Source organism: Astyanax mexicanus, chromosome 16 (assembly GCF_023375975.1).
Source record: "Astyanax mexicanus isolate ESR-SI-001 chromosome 16, AstMex3_surface, whole genome shotgun sequence".
Classification (NCBI taxonomy): Eukaryota; Metazoa; Chordata; class Actinopteri; order Characiformes; family Acestrorhamphidae; genus Astyanax; species Astyanax mexicanus.
Genome location: NC_064423.1, coordinates 9,789,709 through 9,815,205, shown reverse-complemented (window position 1 = coordinate 9,815,205; position 25,497 = coordinate 9,789,709). Strand labels below are relative to the sequence as shown.

The window sequence follows — 25,497 nt, the reverse complement described above, 5'->3', positions numbered from 1 at the left end:
GCTAACCCGGATTGTATCCAAAAAACATAAAACCACATAATTCAATGTGCACCTCAACTCTCCTGTTTCCACCAGAACTGTCCGTCACCACAATAAATTATTGTGGTCTAAAACCAGATTTCAGTTTCATTGTCCAACCCCTGTATATTTTTTAGTAATCGCAGTATTTTTTAAAACCAGAGAATCGTTAGTTGTCTAATTAGAAAACTTACATCTATGTGAAAATGTTGATTTTAATGATTATATAAGCTTTTGTCTTGTGATCTGAACAAGATGAGCTGTTGATGAGCTGTTCTGCTGCCTCTTGATGCCCATTTGTTTGGTCCACCTCCTTGACAACAGAGCTCTGCTGCTTAACAGAGCTCGACTCTGATTGGTTAGCCCGATTTTAATACACAAAACAATGCAAAAAATCAGTTTTTACAAAACCTTGTGAAAGGGCATCTTAGACTTTGTGTGGGTAAAGATTCTCAATGCAACGCATTCAATCACATGATAAGCAGAACACAATGACGACACTCACAACATTTAACTAATGTTTTTTTTTTTTTTCTATTTATTAATTAAATATATAACCCTTACCCGGTTGGATAAGAGCTAACAGATAACAGAAGTACAAAAAGAGCTCCAGACAGAAATGAGTGTGTGTATATAACACTGTGGGAGAGCGGTCCTAAAGTCCGAAAGGCAAGGCGGCTGGGCATCATTCACCCCGTGACCTATCCAGATCTGTTCTATCCAGATCCTGCATCTCATTCTACAACACCAAAGGACTCAAATCAGGATAGTGATAAATGTTGTGCAGATTTCAGAAGAGGGATAACTGTGTGATTCATTCTACGTGTGTCCAGGTAAAAAGTGTTTCATTTTCCAAAATTTGACTAAAACGTGACACTCAGTACCGCCATCCTAGAGTTCATTTCATGTTCATGACAGCTCTACCGCCTGCATACACACACACAAACACACACATACGTACACGCACACACAGGCACGCACACATTCACACACAAACAATACCTACAGCAACTGTGCAAAAAGTCTTTGGTAACCAAATTAATTTGCGAAAGAGAAAAACGAACCAAAAACAAAAAACAGAACAAAAAAAAGAAATCTCTGACTGAGATTGTTGTATAATCTCTAATATACATAACCTCAGCCTGATATTGTACATATGAGACTGCATTCAATAAATTAAACAGTGGGAATGAGTTGGAAAGATCAAAACCAAGATCCAGCAGTTCTGTTCACATGTCAAAATCATTAAAAGAAAAAAAAAACACAACAAATTAAAATAAAATAAAAAATATATCAAATAAACAAACAAACAACAACAACAACGCAACAGTGTCATAACAGATCAAAAAAAAGAAATAAATCAATAAATCAGAAATGAAGATGTGATCTATGGCCCATAAAACTGCAAAATTAATTAGGTTTGTTGGTTTGTCGGTTTCTCGGTTTGTCGAAAGACGTATCGCTTGTACATGTGGCTTCCTGTAAACATTCACAAGTAAAAATACATTAACCATTTCCCCACCAACACCACATTTGCACATCTGAGACCTGACCCTCATAGAGTATAAAGTCCCTCCTCCTCCACAAACACACTGTGACTGGTGTGCACATCACTGAGGTACACAGTATATACTGTACTTACTTAAAGTACTTAGAGAGTCCTCACACGAGGCGCCATAAACACAACACTCATCATCGTCATTTTTATTACTGGATTTGAGGGGGGAAAAAAATCGGTGTTCCAGCACTTTGGATGCCTTTTTAATCCATTCTCTTAGCATTGGTAGAAAAACGTTCTGAAGATGTTCGTTCTCTGGTGTTTTTATTCTCATACTTTATAAAAGGAGTTCTTCGAAAATATATCCACAGAGTTCTTTTCTATGAAAAAATAAATTAGGTAGTTGAAAACACCATAAAGAGGAAGACAGGTCCAATGCAGGTCCAAGCTCGCAGGTTCTACGCTCGAGCCTATGCTGTCCTCATTGATCCGTTATTAGAGCTAGAGATCCTCCGAAAGCCCTGGTCGTATTTCTCCAGCCACAGCTCGGCGAGCTGCTGCGTGGAACCGTGGGACGAGGCTTTGGAACCCAGGCACATCTTGTACTGTTTGGGATCTAGGTTGGGGTCACATATGACGGGGTGGTGAACGTGCACTATGCCAGTGTCTGTGCTCCTGAACAGCTCCATCCCTGACTGGACAAATTTGTTAAAAAGATCCACGTCTTCCAGCCCCCAACCCTGGATGGAGACGTCAAAGCCGCCAGCTTTGACCAGGTCCCCTTTGTAGACGCAGACGATGCCGAAGCCGTAGTGTCTCCACAAGCCCGTTTTGGACGTGAACACGTAGTGGTTGTTGCTCGGTACCTTTCCGGCGTAGACAACCTTCGGGTCGTACTGGCTAAAGATGATTGGGAAGTACGTCTGTTCCCCCAGTATGGTGTTTCCGCGACATCGCTTGAGGAAATCAGCTGTAAACAATAGGTCCACGTCACAGTAGAAGAGTAAGGAATCATTGGTGAAGTGAGCCGAGCCGACCTCCAGGGCCAGGGCACGGGAGAAGGGGCCGGAAACGGGCTTGATCTCCATGTCAGCTTTGGGATACTTCAAACGATACTCCCTCATCAGCTCGATCTGCTTCACGCGCTCCGTGTTGTTGTCCGTGCTGAAGAGAAGAACCAGCAGCTTAACGTTCTGGCTGGGGATAAGGCAGATCTTCTCAAAGTTGACCATGAAGCGCACGAAGATCTCGTACCGCCCCGCCAACGGCACAAGGATGTTGATCTTCTTCTCTTTGGGTTCGTGCTGCTCTGAGCCGGAGCTGCTGAGCTTGAACGGCACAAACATCTTAAGGGAGCTGGAGAGGAAAGACAGGGAGTCCGAGTCCTGGTTGATCCTAGCTGCCAGCGCCCGTGCGTCCATTTCTTCTTCCTCCAGGAACTGGATCTTGCTGAAGGTCTGTTGAAGGTAGGCATGCCTTCTCACCGGTACAGTCATGGTCTTCCCTTTGTGCTTCTTGTAAAGCAGCAGCAGGTCGAGCACATATTCTGCTCCATACATAGGGTTGACCCTGCGGTAGCCATATTGAATCTCTTTGAAATCAATAACCCTGCCTCGGGTCTTGGCGTTGGCGTTAATCATCTCCATTACCTGCATGATGATGTCGTCCAGCGCCATCTTCTGCGAGGAGTCGATGCCACGGCGCGGAGGCTGCCCGTCCAGGGCGGAGAAAATGTACTTCCCCGTGAGGAACTCCCACTCCAGCACCTCCTCCCGCTGGTGAGGATGGAACCGCATAAAGGAAGGAGGCATTCCAAGCTGCAAGTCCTCTTTGTGCACCTCCGTGTTGCCGTAGCGACTCATCTGCACGATCTCCCGGTGAAGCTGAATGGTGCGGTGCCGGAGCTCAGCGATTTTGCGGCTCAGCATGTAGCTGTGCAGTCTGTACTGGTAGGGCGGGTTCTTGTTGGGATGGAGCGTGATGGCCCGGTGGATCTTGCTGTTGTGAAGGTCTCGGATGTAGCCCTTCTTGTTCGGCTCGTAGTTCTCGTAAAACAGCTGCTGCATCTGAGAGAGAGAGAGAAAAAAAAGAAAAATATAAGTTTAATTGAGCAATACCCACTTAAAACAAGTCAGGCAACCCCCTTTTTTATTGCTCTTAATTTTTACTGTACACGGACTATGGACAATTTGTCTTTAGTTGGATAAACTGCCTTTACTTGTACATTTGATTGCATTAACATTAATGAAGTCAGGATGTTAAATGACAAATCATGCAAAAGAACCCAGTTTCTCAGTTCCATACTGGGGGATTTATACACCTGTAGTCCACACCTGGCACTAGTCATGATGCCTATAGGCTTAAATTCATTATTGTCAATACACAATACATTTCTGCAAGTCCTATATAAGCAGTATATCAGCAATAGGTGCAACTTAAACTAATCCATAAAGATTTGAACAGATAGGGCACATTCCCAACAATTAAAATAATCATAGTGGGATGCATCGTGTCAATGTTGACTAAATTAACCACATGATGTTCCAGATAATACAAAATATAATGATGCAACAATGCAAGAGGCATTTCAAATCCAATAACTAGATATTACACATTACAGGGGGCACATTTATCATCTCCAGACTGATTTAAATGTGATGATGATGATGTGATGGTTTGGAACATGGTCATGAGATCAATTATGGAGGAAAATTAATATTCCACCCATTACAGCTGAAGACCATAACACGCTGTAGGAACGGAGTCTGGAATGAACATAAATCTTTAAGAGCAAAAGGTCAGCAGAACCACATGCATGAACTGCCAATTTCCTTGTTAAAAATGAGCTGAGAGCTAATGAATTTAAATCACTACAACAAATTAAACACCAACCTCAAGATTTTCTCACAGTATACTAGTCACAATTAATTTTTGTTCTTGAAATAATTCAGATAAATATTACTACTCCCATATTAGGACCACCTTTATATCCCTGATATTATGATACACTGGCATGATAATGGACACTCGACTTAAAGCAGCTGTCATTACGATTTTTTCGTTCTGAAAGACTGTGTACTTGTTATATGTATTAAATAAAACTTTATATTACTGCAACAAAATAAATGTTAATAGAATGCTAATAGAATGTTTTTTAAGATTTTATATATTGCCAGTAATCATTATCGCAAAAATCCCTTGAAATATCATATTTTGTTTGGCCCATAACCCTCAAATTGAGGTCAACAAAAAATAATTGAGGTCATGTTCATATATTGTTTGATACATAAGCCGAATAACGCGATTATCGTGACGGGCCCATCTCAAACTGAACACTCATTTCCAGTTGCCTTTTTTCCATTAAAGAAAGTAACCCAGCTCAATCAGCTAAAGAAGGTGAAAATAGGACTCCAGCAGCGTTCCTAAATCCATCGCCTCGGTCAAGAGGGATAAAGCAGATAGAGGAACGGGGAGCCAGAACGCAAGGTCATAGTGACCTGAGAAAAGCTCTCCACACCAGCTGGAGGCTGCAGAAGTCTGGATGCTCCTACCTCCACCTACTGTTCCTCTCATCATTAGCAAAGCCTCTAATTAGCCAACTGCTGGTTCCTTTCCTTAATCAGTACTTCATGATTCATTATACCAATTCCCTTACGGACAATGACCTGGTCAGTTTGTTCATTACAGCTCTGAGGTAATGAATGCTGAGTGGCAGGTCTGGAAATGAACACCTGATTTAAAGGTGTTGGCAGATGTGCAGGTAAAACAGCAGGCCGGTCACCTGAAGGCTAATCCAAGGTTTGGATCAACATACAGCACAAACGCACACATGATAACAGGGTTTTTGCACCAATTTTAAAAGTTAAATTCAATGCTTTTTAAGACCTCAATAAATATCATTTAAGACTCAAAAATATTAGTTGTACTTTTTTTAATTCTCTCCCCGGTAACGTTAGCTAACTTGCCGCTAATGTTAGCTAGCTCTCTGTTAACCTTAGTTCTATCACTGGTTATATAAGCTAGCTAGTTTAAGCTAGCTAGCTTAAATAACCAGTGATAGAACTAATGTTAACAGAGAGCTAGCTAACATTAGCGGCAAGTTAGCTAACGTTACCGCTTGTTTAAGCTAGCTAAAGTTAGTATATTACCTAGATTGCTGCTACTGTTAGTTAGCTAGCTGCTAACATTAGTATGTTAGCTAAATGTTAATCTTAGTTCTATCCCTGGTAATGTTAGCTAGCTCATTTAGCTAGCTAAAGTTAGTATGTTAGGTAGCTCGCCACTAAATTAAATATGTTAGCTAACTCGCCGCTAATGTTAGAAAGCTTTCCACTAACATTAGTTCTACCCCTGGTAATGTTAGCTAGCTCACTTTAGCTAGCTAAAGTTAGTATGTTAGCTAGTTTGCTGATAACATTAGTACCTTGCTGCTAACGTTAGTATGTTAGCTAACTCGCCACTATGTTGGATTGCTTTCCGCTATCCTTAGTTCTATCCTTGGTAATGTTAGCTTGCTCAGTTTAGCTAGCTAAAGTGAATATGTTAGCAAGCTCGCTGCTAAGTTAGTATGTTAGCTAGCTTGCCACTCAATTTTATGATAGCTAGCTCACCGCTAATGTTACATAGCTTTTCGCTACCCTTAGTTCTATCCCTGGTAATGTTGGCTAGCTTACTTTAGCTAGCTAAAGTTAGTATGTTAGCTAGCTTGCCACGAAAATGAATGTTAGCTAACTCGCCACTAATGTTAGCTAGCTCTCTGTTAATCTTTATTGTCTCCATGGATTAGATGTTTACGACTGGCCACTGTGTAAAAAAGTAATACCTACAGCAAATTTACAGTAAATTTAAGACAATTTCAGACCTTAATTAGCCAGATTTTAATTTAAGACATTTAAAGACCCGCAGGAACCCTGGAAAACCTCAGACAACTCGACAGAAGCCATTTCTAGAAAGTTCTTTATTTCACATATAAAAGCTAATATACATACATAAAAAGACTCAGTCACTCTCAGATGTTTACCTCTCCCCTCTCCAGTTCTTAAGCACCGTTCTCACTCTCAAACGCAACATCCAGAAGTCGACACGCAACCGTTATGCTATGAAAACATTTACACTGTGACCTCCGCATAGCAGACGCGTGTCCTTGTAACGGAAAATGCCAGAAGAATGAACTAAAGGTGCCCATGAATAAAAGGCTGAAGCAAATTCACAGTCAGTCACTGTGATAATAGCGTCCTCCCAGCGTCCCCGAGACCGAACAAATACATTAGCACAGGACAAAAGCACTTAATGCCTACAGATAAGACACTGAAATCCACTTGAGGCAAAGAACAGCTTTACAGTGTTTTTTTTGTGTCGTCAGGCGACTTTGCATTTCTATTACAGGCCTTTTTTAATCCGGCGAGACAAAAGCCAAAAACACAGCAGCCAAAATAATCACAGAAAAGTAAAAAAAAAAAAAAAATTCTATGTTTTCTTAAAACCTTAAAATATTCTCAGAAAACAGTCTCAAACCAGATTTTGTCGTTTTTGTAATTTTCTAAAAATAAACCTTACTTTCCAAGACAACAAGCAGAAGGCCATAGTGTTAGAACTTTCAGTGTGATAGGAGATCCACTTATTACACACACTACAGAACCACAAAATAAGAGAAGCTGCGTCTATGGTTGAAGGAGCTGAATTTAAAACATCCACCCAAACATACCATTTTGTGGGGGGTAAATCAACAACAGAACTGATAGAAATGTTTTGGTTATAAAGTTCCATTAAAGCAAAGGTGTCAGGTTTTTTTTTTTTTAACTTCTAGGTTTGGGTGGATGTTTTAAATTCTGCCCTTTATTCACAGCTGCAGCTTCTCTTCTTTAAAAGGGGGTTGATTTATTTTATTTTATTTTCTGGTGGAATGTTGGGTTAGCATACCTACCTACTTCCTGTGTGTATCTTTACTGTCAATACATACAACCATAAATCATTTGATATGAACTATCACAAGACAAAAGCTTAATAAACTAACCAATCTAAGTGAGTGTAGCAGAATAAGGTACACGTCAACACTGTTAATGGACACAGATTAATATTAAAGACCAGGACATTTCACAGGCCTGTGTACTAGCTGGAAACCTTGCTTGGCATTGTGGGAATTGTAGTGAATTTAGATGCATGGTAACTAGGGGTGGGCGATATGGCCCTAAACTTATATTGCATAAAATTATATATATTCAGATATTGCAAATACAGTAGATATATAATGGATAATGAGAACAGTGTGAATTTTTCTTTTGCTAAAAACAGTAAAAAAGTAGTACCCTGATGTGATAATTATGGGTGGGTGATAAAGCATGATATTTTAGAGTATAATATCATTCACGATATTCAAAAATGTTGAATTGCACACCCCTAATGTAACTAGTTTTGCTGACGATTAATGCCTTAGTAAAGAATATACACCCTCATCCCATCCTCCTGAATGAAGCTGAAAGTGGTAAAAAGTAGATATTAACAGAATCAAAGCACTATGCACAGGCTATGCTTATTTGCTTTTTCCTCTGTTACTGAAAAATTTCAAAACGAGCCCCAACTTCCCAAATCATTAGCTACAATTCTTTATTTCTGAGTATTAATTTCAACTGTTTTAATATGTAGCTCATAACTTTCTATGCCTTTTTTATGTGCTGTATTTTTAATGTGTGTGTGTGTGTGTTTGTGTGTGATAAATGCTGCGTTTAGGACACGCGTGTACAAATTCACACAGTGAATAACCGCCCTGTGGCAGGCTGTGCCACTGAGTCAACGACGGACTGCAGTGCCCCTGCACTGCTGTACATCAGCCTAAAGGCAGAGCTCAGAGGAAGAGTCAGACCCCGGGACAAGCGACACTTATCTACTACACAGAACTCCCCGCCACTGACCTGCCAGTCATGCAAATCTAATTTAAAAATGCTATTAGAGTCTTTTAATTGGCTCCACTGCAGCGTAATGGGCCTCATGTCGAGTGTGCCCCTTTATGCTGCTCTAAGACCAGCTTTGCCTGCTAAGATGCTGACCGCAAACATAATGAGAGAGAAAAAAGACTCGCTCCTCTGATGGAAGCAGCCAGAGGCAAGTTTTATGAAACAAAAACACTGAAGTGTCACCACAGGAGGCCTGCAGCTCTGAGCATGCTTGGCTAACTTTACAAAAAGAACGGTTGATGAGTAATCTGAGGCCAATCAAAAAGGAGAGGGAAACTTTTACCAAGTTTTTAAATAAAATGATTGATTTAATAGTGAGTGCCAAGGTTTCCATCTGTACATATAAAAAAAATCTCTATTTAAATTTACTGTAGCTTCAATACAGCAACTTTACAGGAGAAGGAAAAGAATAAACTTTCACTGGAAGTATAAAGGGTTGCACAATATCCTGGTTAAGTATCGTTATTGTAGCGTGCATATGCGTAATAGTCCCGTCACAGGACAAGCATCGTCTTGTGCAGTGGCTTTTTTTGCTGCCTAATAAAAAGAGAAAATTCACACTGTTCTCATTTTGCCACAGCATATTTATCATTAATATATACATATACATATATATATAATTAATATATTTTTACAAAAAAAATGATGAGTTTCTTTGATTTTATCAAATTGAAAACCTCTGGAATATAATCAAACCAAGCCATCAAACCAAGCTCAACTGCTTGAATTTTTGCACCAGGAGTAAAGGCATAAAGTTATCCAAAAGCAGTGTGTAAGACTGGTGGAGGAGAACATGACAAGATGCATGAAAACTGAATAAAAAACAGGGTTATTCCACCAAATATTAATTTCTGAACAATTAAAACTTTATGAATATGAACTTGTTTTCTTTGCATTATTTGAGGTCTGAAAGCTCTGCATCTTTTTTTGTTATTTCAGTCATTTCTCATTTTCTGCAAATAAATGCTCTAAATGACAATATTTTTATTTGGAATTTGGAGGAAATGTTGTCTGTAGTTTAAAGAATAAAACAACAATGTTCATTTTACTCAAACTTATACCTATAAATAGCAAAATCAGAGAAACTGATTTAGAAACTGAAGTGGTCTTTTTTTTCCCCCACAGCTGTGTATATATATTGAAAAGAGTGAAAACTGCATGATATCTATCTTTACTGACTTTGTCCAAAAGCTTAAATAAGAAATCATGATCCGTCATGTTGCTTTCAAAAACTGGACCACCTGTGATGCGACGTATCCTCAAACTGAAAAATATAAAAAATATTCATGTCATCTATTGCACAGTGCTTTCCAGTGGCTACACAATTACTACTGTACAACACACCTGGAAATGGAAGCTGATTTGGCAGTGCTGTGTCTATTTGTGGAATTATTCTCCCTCCCAATTTCTCCAAATTACACATTTATCAGATTCTGCCAAAAAAAAAGTGTTACCAAGTGTGTAATCTCGCAGCTGATAGTCCTGCAGCATTGCCAAGCAATTTATCACATCCTGAAAACGCAACCCCCCACAGTGAGAGAGCTGTAAGTGTGGGAAAATGGGACATAAATATAATTTAAGATTTTTCACAATATTTCTTTCTATTGTTCTATCCAAAATAACGTATATAAAAGTCCTAAAGGTTCAATTTTTCTTTTCTGTCTGTTTAACTTTTTATTGATCTAGCTCTTTTTGCACAAAACAGGGGTTCTTCACTGGCATCAAGCACCAAATTTGTGGAAGAACTAAGTATGTATTTAGATAGATTTTGGTGGTCTGAACAGCCAGAAACCACATGAAATCCCAAATCTCATATGGAGGTGGTTTAAAATATAATTTCAATCAATCATCACTTCAACAATTCCAGAGATTCAGAGGTGAGGGGGTCTAAGAAAAGGGCAATAAGTTAGAGTGAGTTAGTTAGTTCACTGATGTCAAATGCTATCACACTAACCCATGCAGATACGATTGTGATGTCCAGACATGCAAATCCGATCTGATCACTTACAATCAAACAGTGCAAACAATCACACTATTGGATTTAGGAAACCCATTCAATTTGCCTGCAATCTGAACATAGTCTTAGTTTTAAAAGCCACAAACAATGAAACAGCAATTCAGTAGAATCAATAAAGCTACTGAGTGAAAAGTCTGGCCTGAGAAATGACAACCTCCCTCATCTAAATCAAATTCACATGAAGAGTGACTGAAGTCTTAGTCAGGATATTACACAGGCAAAGTGCAGGATATTAAAACAGTGCAGACTTCACAGACCCAGCGCTTCACGGTCAGCACTCTAATCTCTGCTTAGAGAAAAAAAAATAAGAGTAAAAAATAAACCCATTACAAGAAATTTAGCCTAAATATTAGAAACAATCACAACTGGGGCTGCACGATATATTGTTTAAACATAGTCATCGGGATGTACGCAAGAGCAGTAGAAACATTGAGGCGTGCAATGTAACCTAGGTTAATAAAAGCAAACACGTCATGTTGCAATATTTTGATTCTTGATGCAAGAAGTAGATACACAGCGCTGTCTCTGTGTCTGTGTAAGTGACCGGCTGCTGCTGCCTGAGAAATGCAAGAGCAGTTACAGCTGAATTCATGTTTTTAATCCCAGAAAAAATGCTCTTATTTACCTTTTAAAAGGCCATTTAAATGCCTAATTATTATTGTTTTGCTGTTTTCCTCGGGTTTTGAGTGCTTGGCTGACTCTAAGGGCGTTTTCACACCAGCACTGTTTGGTTCGGTTAAAACGGACCCTGGTTCGTTTGTACCTTTATTGTGGTTCGATTGAGCAGGTGTGAAAACAGTAATTGCACTCGGGTTTAGATCAAAAGAACTGTTCCAAACGAACTCTGGAGCGGTTCGCTTGTGGTGAGAACGTAACTCGGTCTTGATCAGACCCAGCTATTTAATATACTGCTTTTATTTGAGCTAAACTGCTGATAAGGCGCAGTTTAAACTGATATATTAGCCATGTAACACTAATTACCACAGCAATGAACAAATGCTGTGTTCATGCATGCGCATTCTGTGCTGCGTTCAGTGTTAAAGCACACAGATATACGCACTGGAACTCAGAACCTTTTAGCTATTTGTACTTTTTCCGTATATTTATATTTATTCTTACGCCAGACAGCTCTGACCAACCAGAGGACACAGCCTGCTCATGTGGTTTTATTTGTATGCATTTTGGTGCATTTAGGTTTATGCCTGTGTGAAACCAAACCAAACCAAACAGAGGGAGAAAACGCTTCAAGTAAATGAACTCATCAACTGATCTGAACCACAGAAACCAACTACAGGTGTGAAAACGCCCTAAAGCGCTGACTCAGTGGTCCAGATGTGGTCGCTGGTGACGGTGCGGGTCATGTATTGTTTAATATCGCGATATATATTGCAACAAAAAAAACAATTCAATGTCAAATTGTTCCAATATCGTGCAGCCCTAGTCACAGCCACAGGTGACAAGCCTGCTCAGGTTTTTAACCAACACCTTTTAGTTCCTCCATTTCCTCCTCACCAAACTGCACACCAGAAGCTGTTTCTGCTTCAGAAGAACTGCTGCAGTTTGCGTTTGAATAGCTGTGAGGCATTATGACTATCCTCCGTTTCTGACAGACAGGTCTGGAAGATCTCTTTCCTGTTCCAAATCAATTAAAGGGGATTTTCCAATAACAAGGAAAAGTCGTTAGCAGCAGTGCTCTGACAGATCCCGTCACTGCTGCACCACACCGGCTGAAGGATGCCTTAGCGTGTGCGGACACGCATCAGTCAGTTCCTTCTCGAAACCCAACGTGAAAATGCACCAGCCTGCCACGTTCCAACTAACCCTGCGCAGCGCCGCCAGCAGCTGAGCGCCCCCGCCATGACGCAGACATGATGAATCAAGCCATCTTTATGATGTGAAAGCGGATGTTGACACAAGACGTGAAATTAATCTGCTAAAGAGGCACCGCAGCTTCTATCGTGAGCGCCATTAGTCATGTCAGGATTTGCATGACCGAGAGCGTGTGTTCACAGATGCACTGGCGGGTGTGTGCGTGTGTGTGTGTGTGTGAGAAAGAGATGTTTGTGTTTGCTGAAAGTAAAAAGATGCCTGAAGAGCTGGACATGAAGAGATTGTGAACAAGTGTCTCAGTATTGTGTAACTGAGCTACAGTACCTTCTGCCTGATGCTGGGATGCTTATAAGCAACATTTGAGCGGCCTATTCAACCAGAGCGAACCAGAGAATACTTAACACTCAACAGTAAATTACAATAAGTAATAGGAGTTACAGCTTAGATTCTCTGCCCGAATCAAACCCGACCCGAGATTTCCCACAAGAAAATAGTCTGATAATAATTAGTTTTATTATATGTGTTAATGTTAATTCTGACTGATTAACAAAAAAAAAACAAATCAGGATCAGACTTCTGTTGTAACTACTTATTAGTGATCTATAAATTAATTACAACCTATTTAATAACCATTAATAACCCTCATGTCGTAGACTATTTATAAACCCTTTTAAAGTGGTACCTCTTTTATTCGTTAACACAGCTCACACTGTGAATGAATTTTGATTCAGACGCATTAAAGATGAAGATAAATATAACAAAAAGCACGTCCTTGACCTTTATCTGTACTTGTATTGTTCTGTAGTACAACTATTGTACAGCTCACAAAGAGCCAATGAACAATCAGAACATAAGCATCGCTCTCCAGCAGGGCAAGGACGTTCAGTCACCCAGCAGAGCTAGCGAAAGCAGACAATGATGACACTGAGGGGAAATGAGTGACTGATGAAATTGGTGGCACATAATGCAGTAAAACTAATTAGTAACTTTTTTTTTTGTTACTGTCAGACGAATGTGAAGAAGTAAAACTTCCATAATTGGGCTCTGCTGTGGAGCGTGTGTTAAGATACTGTGGACTATTTGAGTTTCTACACTGACAGAATTACCATTATTATTGACTATATACCAACTTTTTTCAATGGCTGGTATTACAATCGTACATGAAGGGTCATTTTATATGGACGATTGTCTTCTTTTGTCACCATAATGCAAAAACATTGCTTAACATTATCATGTATTATCATGTCCTTTTTACTTTTTGATGTAAAATTCAGTATCTCAGAAAATTTTATACTATATGAAAATGAAATCCACATCTCCATAAACGTTGTGAGCAGAGGGAAGCATGAAGTGCTGTAAGATTTTCTGGGAAAACATTTCACTGCACTGACTTTAGACTTGATATAACACACAGTGGATCAACACCAGCAGATGACATGTCTCAAACCATCAATGATCATCAGTAAATGTTGCATTTCTTTTGTAAATCAACTCACCAGAGTCTGGAGGAAGAGTGGAGAGAAACACAGTCCAAGCTGCTTGAGGTCTAGTGTGAAGTTTCTACAATCAGTGATGGTTTGGAGAGACAGGTCATCTGCTGGTGTTGATCCACTGTAAAATCCACAGTATCTTAACACACACTCCATAGCAGAGCCCAATTATGGAAGTTTTACTGCAATGTGTGCCGCAAATGTAATCAGTCACACATTTTGGTTCAACAAAGATTTTTTATTTCAGTGCCTCCCTACAGTTAAGTCATACAGAGCTTCAACCTTTAAACATACAGGGGTTAGAAAATGAAACTGAAACACCGGTCTTATAATGTGTGGGAGGTTTCATGGCTAAATTGGAGCAGCCTGGTGACCAATCTTCATCAAATGCACATTCCACCAGTAAGAGCAGAGTGTGAAGGTTTAATTAGCAGGGTAAGAGCGCAGTTTTGCTTAAAATATTGCAATGTAAACAACATTATGGGTGACATAGCAGAGTTCAAAAGAGGACCAATTGTTGGTGCCCGTCTTGCTGGCACATCTGTAACCAAAACAGCAAGTTTCTGTGATATATCAAGAGCCACGGTATCCAGGGTAATGTCAGCATACCACCAAGAAGGACGAACCACATCCAACAGGATTAACTGTGGACTCTGTAAGAGGAAGCTGTCTGAAAGGGATGTTCGGGTGCTCACCCGGATTGTATTCAAAAAACATAAAACCATGGCTGCTCAAATCATGGCAGAATTCAATGTGCACATAAACTCTCCTGTTTCCACCAGAACTGTCAGTTGGGACAATTAATTATTGCGGTCTAAAACCAGGTGTTTCAGTTTCATTGTCCAACCCAAAAGTGGGCGTTTTTGAAGCCTTGGTCCAAGACCTATGGATACCCCTCATTGTTTCTGTAAAGAACTCCTTAATCTTTTCCTGCCCCAGAGGTTCAGCTAATCAAACCTCGTGGACAGAGACGGCCTTTTAATGAAAACCCAGTGATTTAGCCATCAGCACTTGTACACCGGATCATTCCGGCAAATAATCAGACCTCGAGGTCACTCTGCGGAGGACATTCTGCCTAAGAGCAAGGGCAAGACCCTCGCAAAGAGACCATCTCTCTCATCGCAGCACTTATTGAAAAATTTCATAGCCAATGACATCCGAGGCTAGAGCGCCGGAGGGGCTGGAAATTGATGGCTTCATCCAGCAGCACCTGATTACCCAAGGCCCTCACTTACACCAGGGATAAGGAACGCTCCAGAGTAGCATATCAACACTCACAGATTGGCAGTGAGGCACATTCGCACTAGCAGCCTGGTCAACGCTGGCTGTGGTACAAGAATAAAGAAAAAAAAAGTAAAGAAATGCAATCAGGCAGTGATTGTGGGTCAGGTTCTTATTATAGACGTGTGGGTAAAGCACAGTACAGCAGGCTGTATAAGCAGGCTGGACTGTGTGGTCAGATAAAATTAACAGCCACACAAGAATACGTTCAGCATAGAGACACAAACGCAGAGCCTGAGATCATTCTCGAGCCAGAGACTCTGGACACTGTCCGCCCTGATGACTAATAAGGTTCCCTTAAGTGCTCTGTGAACAGAGGAGGAGATGTTTGGTGTAGTCCTTAACTTTAAATGATGTATTAGTTGATGTCACAGCAGATATAGTCATAGATAATATTCCTCTGCTTCAGTGAATGGATGGATTTGGTCTAAAAAAAAATGAAACTGGAGGAAGATGGAACCAATCCAATAAAAGTTTGTAATTAATTCAAGTAAGCCACCATTAGCATCCACTAGCATTCAATGCAGGAGGATCTCTCAATGCAGCATTTCTAAGATTTCATGAGACATGATACTAGTTATTATTTTTTTATTTTAAATAAATAAAAATTATAAAAAGTTTGTGTCTGCCACAAAGAGTTTTTCAATTTGCCGTTTCACTGAATTCTTCCATTTCAATGCACCCAATGGGAATTCAGCTCAACCGTTTTTACTTATTCTGTCTCTCTTTTTTATATCATTCTCACTCCTCCTTAGTTTGTAGCAGAGTTAAAGAGAACTGGAACTGGTTTACAAATTGAGCAGTACCCGTTAGACCTGACCGGATCATATCTCAGATTCTGGTCTGGTCAGGTCAGGGTTTTCACAGCTTTCATGCCTGTGCAAACATCTACCCTCAAGCCATCAAGCACTAAAGTACAACCAAGCGCTCTAATCGCCTGCTGCTTTTACCAAATTCTTCCATGTCGATTCACTCAGTGGTTCAGGGGAATCCAGCCCCTCCGTTTGGATGGAGAGAGCTCGTCAGTCAACGCTCATCAAATGAAAGTGGCTCGAATTATGCTGGTGTGATGAGCGCAGTGATGAGAAGCATCCGAGAGATTGCTTTTTGCTTCTAAATACTGCAGCCACGCTTAGACAGGGCTACACAAGCATGCCCGCCTGAGCCCCCCAGCTGCTTCTTATAATGGGATTTGCAACATAGTGGCAGCAAGAAAAAAAAGGAACACCGTGAAAATGAGAGTAACGCTTTTCATCAGTGCCATCCTGTTCCCGCCAGTGTAGCGCTGGAGTCCTGACGGGGTAATTTTCCTGCTGTCGGGAGTGAAATCCGCAATCCGCTTGAGAGAAGTGAAGGAGAGAAGCTTCTCGTTTGTCAGAATTGCAGGCCAAAGGGCAGGAATCAAGGTTTGCCGTTTCACTGAAGCCTTCGCCTCGAACCGCCCAATGACTAGGAAAGGTTAAGAAAAGGGCAGGTTAGGAAAAGGGAAAGAGCAGGTTGGAGGAGGTGGGAGTGGTGACTAATTGGCCGTGTGGCCGGTGCAGACCACAAACTCATAGGGAGGAGAAGGAAAAAAGAAGAAGAAGAAAAAAAAAAAGGCTGCAGCAATGACCTCAATGGCCTCAGTAGCATGAGGTGAGTCTGTAGGCCCGACCACACCCTACTGGACACAGGATGCAATCGTGCAGAAAGGAAGGAAAGTAGGGAAAAAAAAACAAAAAAAAAACAGCGTCTGGAGATGCTGAGTGAACCCGGGGCAGTCTGACCTACTTCTGCCACTGGTGAAGATCTGGTGAAGGAGCAGACACCAGACTTTCTGGCAAATACCAGACTGTAGCTTCATACAATATTTAAATAATGTCATAAATAAAGAATCCTGAGATGAATAGTTACACTTGGACCATGCTGAATATACATCACAATAAATGTGTTACAATGCAATATATTGTCATAGCTTATATAATAATGCTGTTAGCATGATGATCAACTGTTGTTACTACATATTGTCCTTTTTTTTTTTTTTTTTAGCTCGAATGCACATATAGGAGCACTCTGTAGTTCTATAATAATTACAGATTGTAGTCCTTTATCGGTTTCTCTGCATATTTTATTATTATCGGCCAATTGTCCCACCCATTCAGCTGCTAGTCAGCTGTATATATCCCCCATCACTAGTAATGACACAACACCAGGAGTATGAAGACTAGCACATGCCTCCTCCAACACGTGAAGTCAGCTTCCACCTCTTTCTTAACTGCAGCTCGGAGTGACTCAGATCCAATACATCAGCTCACAGACGCCTTGTGCTGATCGACATCACCCTTGGAGTGATGAGGGGAAAGAGTGCCTAAGATCTACCCACACAGATTCAGAGCTCCTGCCTCTGTCTTTACATCTACAAGGTAGAGCAGCTGTAGGTAGAAGTGTTTAATATAAAGGACAATAAGTTGACAGGTTTGAATCCTGTTCATGTAGCTTGCCATCAGCTACCGGAGCCCTGAGAGAGCACAACTGGCCTTGTTCTCTCTGGGAGGGTAGATAGCGCTCTTTCCCCACATCACTCCAAAGGATGATGCTGATCAGCACAAGGCATCTGTGAGCTGATGTATCAGAACCGAGTCGCTGCACTTTCCTCCGAGTGCGATGTGATGCTACTCGGCAATGATGCATCAGCAGTAGTTCGAAAAGAGAGAGGTTGTAGTTGACTTCACATGTGTTGGAAGAGGGATGTGCTAGTCTTCACCCTCCTGGTGTTGGGGCATCACTAGTGATAGGGTAGGGGGAGTGCTAATGAGTGGGTTGTGGGTAATTGGCCGTGTAAACTGAGGAGAAAATAGGGAAACATTTTAAAATAAAATAATTTCTACAGTATCGCAAAACACAATATTACAATACTTAGATATATCAATGTATTCTTATAGCCTTAATACCAGAGTACCATACCAGAGAATTCTAAGACTTAAGACTTTTATACTTCATTCAGACACAACACAGGTTTCTACAACACAGACTACTGCCCAAAGAACCCTCTCCAGCACCTCACCTCCCTTTTTCAATAGGTAGTCAAGAGCAAACTGGGTCAGTGCCGTCTGGATGATGCAATAAGCGAAAAATAAATGAATACAGCCTTCAACATGTTTTATGGCCTTTATCTCTACAAGTGTATGAGGTAAACAAACAGAATGAGCCAGTTATCTGTGGAGATAAGATGGCACCTAGAAGAGCCTCCTGGTTCTGCTCAAGAGCTTTGGCATTTGCACACAAATCAATGACACAACCCACAATAACAGACACACAAAAAAAAGAAAAAGTCAGGAGGCTCCGCGCTCTCCGCTGCGGAGTCAGGCCGGCCCATTCCTGAGGGCAGACCAGTGTGATAACTCTGGGTGACACGCACCGTCCAGATAACGATGCCAAACAGGGTGGCATAATGCCCAAACACACAGCGCAGTCAAAATAAGCTTGCTATCTCAATCCACACTCTAGCGAACGGAAAGTCTGCTATATTCAGCTACATATCTGCTATTGCTCTCTAGGGTGTAGCAAGACAACTTTACTGGCTTAGGCTGACAAGCAGTGATGGGATGATTTTTTTTTTACTTTTTTCAGCTCCGATCCGATTCCGATATGAAACTGCTGATACCGATACAAATACAGATACAATGGCTCTTTCAGTTTATTATTAGTACTATTATTAAGGTTAAATAATGAGGCTGAAACAGACCACACAGCTCTTTGAAGATTATAGACAAATGCAAGTCATTTATTTCAACACATTTTATATACAAACACATAATAGTTTTCTTTGAAAGTTTTTAATTTTTATTAATTATTAAAAAAAGAAGTTTATATTGGCTCTAGACTATTTTTTTTGCACTGGTTGCACAGGAGACTTTTATTTTGACATGTAGCTTAGTGGATTAGCTGCAATGGCTAACGGCTAACCGGCAACGCTAACTGTATTTCAGAGCTGAATTAATCAATCACTGTTTTTTTTAAATAACAGATTGATTTCTAAGTGCTTAAGTGCTTGTTTGATATTTAATGTGGATTATGGCTGTAGTTCTCTTGATATCGAGTTAATCGAATTATTACATTCACAATACCGGAATGCAGGCGGCTGCCCGATGCTAGCTAGGCTAACAGCCTGCAGATGTTAATGGAGACGGCTAACGGCTAACTGGCGATGCTAACTGTATTTCCGAACTAAAGTAATCGCTGTTTTTAACAGCAGATGGTGTGTTTTGCTGGTTAGTGTTCATAGATCCTGTGGGTTTATAGGATGTGTGGATTTTGACTATAGTTTACTCCAGTCTGTAATTAAATACAGTTGTGGTCAAAAGTTTACATACACTTGTAAAAAAACATAATGTTATGGCTGTCTTGAGTTTTCAATAAGTTCTACAACTCTTATTTTTCTGTGATAGAGTGATCGGAACACATACATGTTTGTCACAAAAAACAGTCATAAAATTTGGTTCTTTCATAAATTTATTATGGGTCTGCTGAAAATGTCACCAAATCTGCTGGGTCAAAAATATACATACAGCAACATTAGTATTTGGTTACATGTCCCTTGGCCATTTTCACGGCAACTAGGCGCTTTTGGTAGCCATCCACAAGCTCCTGGCAAGCTTCAGGTCGAATGTTTGACCACTCTTCTTGACAGAATTGGTGCAGTTCAGCTAAATGTGATGGTTTTCTTGCATGAACCCGTTTCTTTAGCACTGTCCACATGTTCTCAATGGGGTTTAAGTCAGGACTTTGGGAAGGCCATTCTAAAACCTTAATTCTAGCCTGGTTTAGCCATTCCTTTACCACTTTTGATGTGTGTTTTGGGTCATTGTCTTGTTGGAACACCCAACTGCGCCCAAGACCCAACCTTCGGGCTGATGGTTTTAAGTTTTCCTGCAGAATTTGGAGGTAATCCTCCTTCTTCATTATCCCATTTACTTTCTGCAAAGAACCAGTTCCACTGGCAGCAAAACATCCCCAGAGCATAATACTACCACCACCATGCTTGACAGTAGGCATGGTGTTCCTGGGATTAAAGGCCTCACATTTTCTCCTCCAAACATATTGCTGGGTGTTGTGGCCAAACAGCTCAATTTTTGTTTCGTCTGACCAGAGAACTTTCCTCCAGAAGGTTTTATCTTTGTCCATGTGATCAGCAGCAAACTTCAGCCGAGTCTTAAGGTGCCTTTTCTGGAGCAAGGGCTTCTTTCTTGCACGGCAGCCTCTCAGTCCATGGCGATGTAAAACACGCTTGACTGTGGAGACTGACACCTGTGTTCCATCAGCTTCCAAATCCTTGCAGACCTGCTTCTTGGTGATTCTTGGTTGACTCTTGACCATCCTGACCAATCTCCTCTCGGCAGCATGTGATAGCTTGCGTTTTCTTCCTGATCGTGGCAGTGACACAACTGTTCCATGCACTTTATACTTGCGTATAATTGTCTGCACAGTTGCTCTTGGGACCTGTAGCTGCTTTGAAATGGCTCCAAGTGACTTCCCTGACTTGTTCAAGTCAATAATTCGCTTTTTCAGATCCACACTGAGTTCCTTTGACTTTCCCATTGTAGCTTTTGTAGCTGAGTCTAATCACTGGGTCAAATGAGCCCTATTTAAATGGGCTCATGAGAAGTCAACAGCTGTAGTCAATCAGAATCACTTACAAGAAGTGAAGAGGCCATGACATGAAGCTAATTTGATTGACACAACTCGCTACATCACCAAAATTGACAAATTTTGTTGCTGTATGTATATTTTTGACCCAGCAGATTTGGTGACATTTTCAGCAGACCCATAATAAATTTATGAAAGAACCAAATTTTATGACTGTTTTTTGTGACAAACATGTATGTGTTCCGATCACTCTATCACAGAAAAATAAGAGTTGTAGAACTTATTGAAAACTCAAGACAGCCATAACATTATGTTTTTTTACAAGTGTATGTAAACTTTTGACCACAACTGTACCTTTAATGCAACACCAGAATGCAGCTGCTGGGGGTTCAGTGCTAGCTAGGCTAACAGACTGCTGGTGTTGATCTGTTCACCCCTCAGACGCTGACTTTACTAATATTACATGTAGCCGTTCTGTTGTTCGGCGTTTCCAAAGTGAAAAAAACTCTCCAGATTATTGACTTTTTTTGTAGACAAACAGCTAAAGTTACTCAGTCAGCCGCAGACTGAAGCTGCTGGAGGTTCAGGGTAAAGTGTGGAACTGGAATCCGGATCAGTGATGAGTTTTGTATTAATGTTACAGCAGGTTTACTGTCCAGCTCATCGGCCGTGCTTGTCTGATATCCGATTCTCTAAATTATGTCAATATCGGCCCCGATACAGATATTGTATTGGATCGGTTCCATCTCTGCTGACAAGCCATCAAAAAATAAAGAGTATTTTTAAGTGTTGAATTTTTAGATTTGCCTAATTCTGGCCATTTATAGGCCCCGGCCACAGTCCGGCCCTTTCAGACGTTTCTATTTGCACTGAGTGGACTGACGGAAGCTCATCATCCTTTGCTGCAGTGTACACAGATCCTCTTGGCCTCCAGAACATCTCTGAGACAAAGAAAACACTGTCAGTCAATAGTCTAATACACTGCAGCCAGCGCTGCTTTGGTCTTCGGGAAATCGAGATACAAAGCTCTTCAATATAAATACCAGAAAAGTCTGTCTTGGTTGGATGGTGCTGAAAGCTTCCCCCTGCTAAAAGCTTAGAGTTAGATTTCGAGCCCTGGCAAACACCACCGTTACACTGGGAACAGTAAATCTAGTAGGGTTTGTGGAGGGGGGGCGGTCAGAGAAAAGCTCCGACCTAAGAAAGAAAAAGAGAAGGAAATTCCAGATTGAAGTGGGGCTGGAGCGAGGCCGGGAGCTTAACAGGAAGTTGGGAGAACAGGAGCTGCTCGCTGTGTGGTGGGCAGACACAGGTCAGGGGATTCCAGACTGAGCAGCCAAGGTCCAGAACAGGAGGAAACCTCAGTCTCCACCGGCCCTACGCTGTTCCAGGGCGCTGGTTGACATCTGATGAAAATTAGCATTTCAACTTCTACTAAAACCTACAGCTGCAGCGTTCAAAAGGTGTCGATCCACAGCTACTGCTGACAGGCTTACCGTCGGCCCAGAACACATTGGACTGGTTAGAGGAGCGAGGAATAAACCAGAAGCACCTGTAGTCACGGAGGCTTCAAAGCACAGGTTATAGAGGAGGTTCTACATGAGGTTCTCTGGTGGCGAGAAAAGAGCATAATGTGATTGAGAGCAAACCCAAATAACAAGGTACTGAATCAAAGGGAAGCAATGGTAAACAAAAATTTATTGAGAAAGCTTGGAACCGGAGTATTTGGACTAAGAGCATCTGCAAAGCATCTGTAATCCTTCATGTCCAGATCTGCAGCATGTGCAAACACAGCAACACTGTCCAGCAGACATCACTGATCAGCCTTTTAGGAAATGACTGTACAAGATATTCAAACAATACAATCTGTCCAACTGCGGCCCAATTACACAAATCAAGAAGCAAGAAGTTTACGATCTTAAGAGGAAATGGGTTATGGATAACTATAATAACTGATCCAGAATAAGAGATAATAGGTACCACAAAGGTTCCTTTGATGGATACCACCCAAGTAGCAGTTTATTGCAATAACCAACAACAAAACTTCAACTCGAAATCAGAAAAAGTAGCTGATAGTGTCCTGAGATTACCGGAACACCCAGGATTCCTCAGTGTAGCACTAGGGGGCCCTTGCGTCCCGCAAACACAGCAGCTAGCGGCTAATGCTAATGCTGCTGCACCCAGCCTTAGTGCTGGAGAAACTTTATTTTACTAAAAACTCACCCTTAGACAAAATATTGAAAATCCAAGCTTACTGTAAATACACAGAAGCGCTTTACTCATTCAAATAAAGAGTTTTCAGGAGATAAATCTTTGTAGATTAACATTCAGCATTTGTTTCGCTTAAAAAAAAATCAATAATTACAGTTTTGTTAACTTCCCCCAGCTTCCCCATTAGAAGGGAAACATGGCGACACTCTTGCTCACTTCTAAGGACGTAGGCATCCTTACTAGTGCCACTTAATGCACCTTATAATCCAGTGCACCTTATAATTTTTTTTGCGATAATAATATTCTTTTTATTAATGTTTTTTTTTAACCTTGATGGGTTTTTTTACCTTGAGTTAAATACACTCAGTAGAAACACACATTTAGAACATTTGTCTATTTTTTTTAACAGTAACTTAACCAAGACTCGAACTCTGTAAAAAAAAAAAGATGGTATAAGAAAATAAAAAATGTTACAAAAATACAGTAATGTAACAACAAAAAGCTACCACAAATCTAATGAGCAGCATATTTAGCGCAGGCATATAAACAACTGTAAAGATAAACTAATTAAAAAGTAAATACATTAAATAGCTAAATAAATACTTAGTAGACTGTTTTTAAGAAAATCACAATATACCAATATGGATTTTTTTTTTATTGCGTCAGAATTGTTGGTGATTATATTGCACACCCCTAGATCTATTTAAACAAAGCAAAACAAGGTAACCAGATGAAACTTAAAATATATCTATTTTTAGCTGCATTTTTCATATTAATCCTATTTTTTTTCTAATTTAGAGCTGTAGAATCACTCTTTCCATTTAAGAAAACAAAATGGTTGGTTTCCATCAGTCAACATACCTAAAAATATCAAAATGATGACTTTAGATACAATCTAATTCAATGGGCCATCACAAGCCTCACTCCACACACTGCTCAACAGCCAAGGAAATATAATCTATTTAACGCTGAGGCTTAAAATAAAACAAATAAATAACTACAGAACAGATTGCGGCTGAATTCAGTAGAGTGGAACAGTCTATTCAACATCCCTCCTACTGTTTCCTGCCACTGAGGGAGCTTTTCGCAGAAGGATAAACTTAAACGCAGTCGTATGCAACCTGGCCCCCCGCCAGAGACGCATGTCACGACTCAGCAGAGACGGAGATGAAGGATGTTTTGCGGGATCAAAGCCAGCGTGTGTATATGCATTAGCCACAGTCATGGGAAGGATGAAATATGACCAGAGAAAGCTGGAAGCAACGTCAGATATGAAAGAGATATGGAGGAAGCTGAATGGATAGAACGACAGAAAATCCAGCATTCTTTTCCCTCCTTCATCCTGAAAAGCTGCTGCTCTGTTCAGATGGATGTGAATATAAAATCTCCCCACCACACACAGACACCGTGTCTGCAGCGGGCCGCGTTTCCACCCCAATTTCAGCGCCGTGCTCTCCACCTTCTGTCTTCCACACAGCTGAGCTCCCCATTAACTGCCACCATAAATTACAGCCCGCCCTTCAGCCTGACACATCCAGCCATGTCCTTTCAGAGGGAGCGGAGAGAGAGGTGCGGACACTGAGTCAGTACTTTCATCTGTCTTACCCTCTACCTCCTGCCTTCAGAGCCAGAGATACTCATTAATCACAGGTACCAGATAATCAGGAGAACAGGAACATAAGTGTAGGGCAATATCTGAACCTTATTGGCAAAGGTTAGTTTCAGTTCATTTCCATTCATTCAATAAAAATAAGGCCAAAATCTTCCTGAAACCCAAGTCTGAGCAGTAGAGACCAGAGGAGGAAGAGAAAGATTGTGGAGAGACAGCCTACTCATTTAAATAACCCCACCCCTGAAGATTACCTCCACAGAGCTCACACAGTCTATGATCCCACCAATACTGTCATTAGTCCCACCCCGGCTAGGTGTATTAAGGGGTGTCCACAAACATTTGGACATATAGTATAGTTAATAAACAATCGTTTTTTTTCTACGGTTGCACGATACCGGTACCGTATCCGGCACTTACACACAGTAACGATATTGGCAATGGGTATCGGCCGATACCATGTCCGGGTTTATAATGCGTAAAAAAGTAAAAAATAGCAGGGTAAACAGCACGGGTAGAACATACAGACAAAATAGCTCTTAAAGGAACACTGCACATATATCTTGTAATAAAAAATAAAAATAGAAAATCTAAAAAGCGCCTAAAGATTTTCCTGGTTTAATATTCATATTTTGATCATTACATGTTCAATTGAATAATTTTAAGCAGACAACAGGAGCTCCTTGCCAATTATTATCTACTGCAACCAATCATCTGAACAGATATTTAAAAAAAAAAAAATGGGAAAACTGTGGAGCAGCCAATCATGTTATTATATCTTATTCAGGATAAGACAGTTGGTATCAGTATCGGTACTCTGTATCGGCCAATACCAGAAAAGCTGGTATCGGTATTGGTATCGGTAATGAAAGGGTGGTATCGGTGCATCCCTAGTTTTTTTCTTATCTAAGAACAATTTATTGTACAATATATTGTAAGAGCAATATACTGTACTCGTTGACTGAAAT

At 40.6% G+C, this 25,497-nt stretch overlaps 1 protein-coding gene across 1 annotated transcript in view; it reads right to left on the bottom strand.

Moving 5' to 3' along the window:
* Positions 1-958: 958 nt before the first annotated feature.
* Positions 959-25,497, bottom strand: part of chsy1 (chondroitin sulfate synthase 1) — a 108,049-nt gene continuing 83,510 nt past the window's right edge. The window contains exon 3 of the mRNA XM_007260216.3: positions 959-3,582. Coding sequence (XP_007260278.3) covers positions 1,987-3,582 — 1,596 coding nt within the window. The 3' untranslated portion in view covers positions 959-1,986. The remainder of the gene's footprint in view (positions 3,583-25,497) is intronic.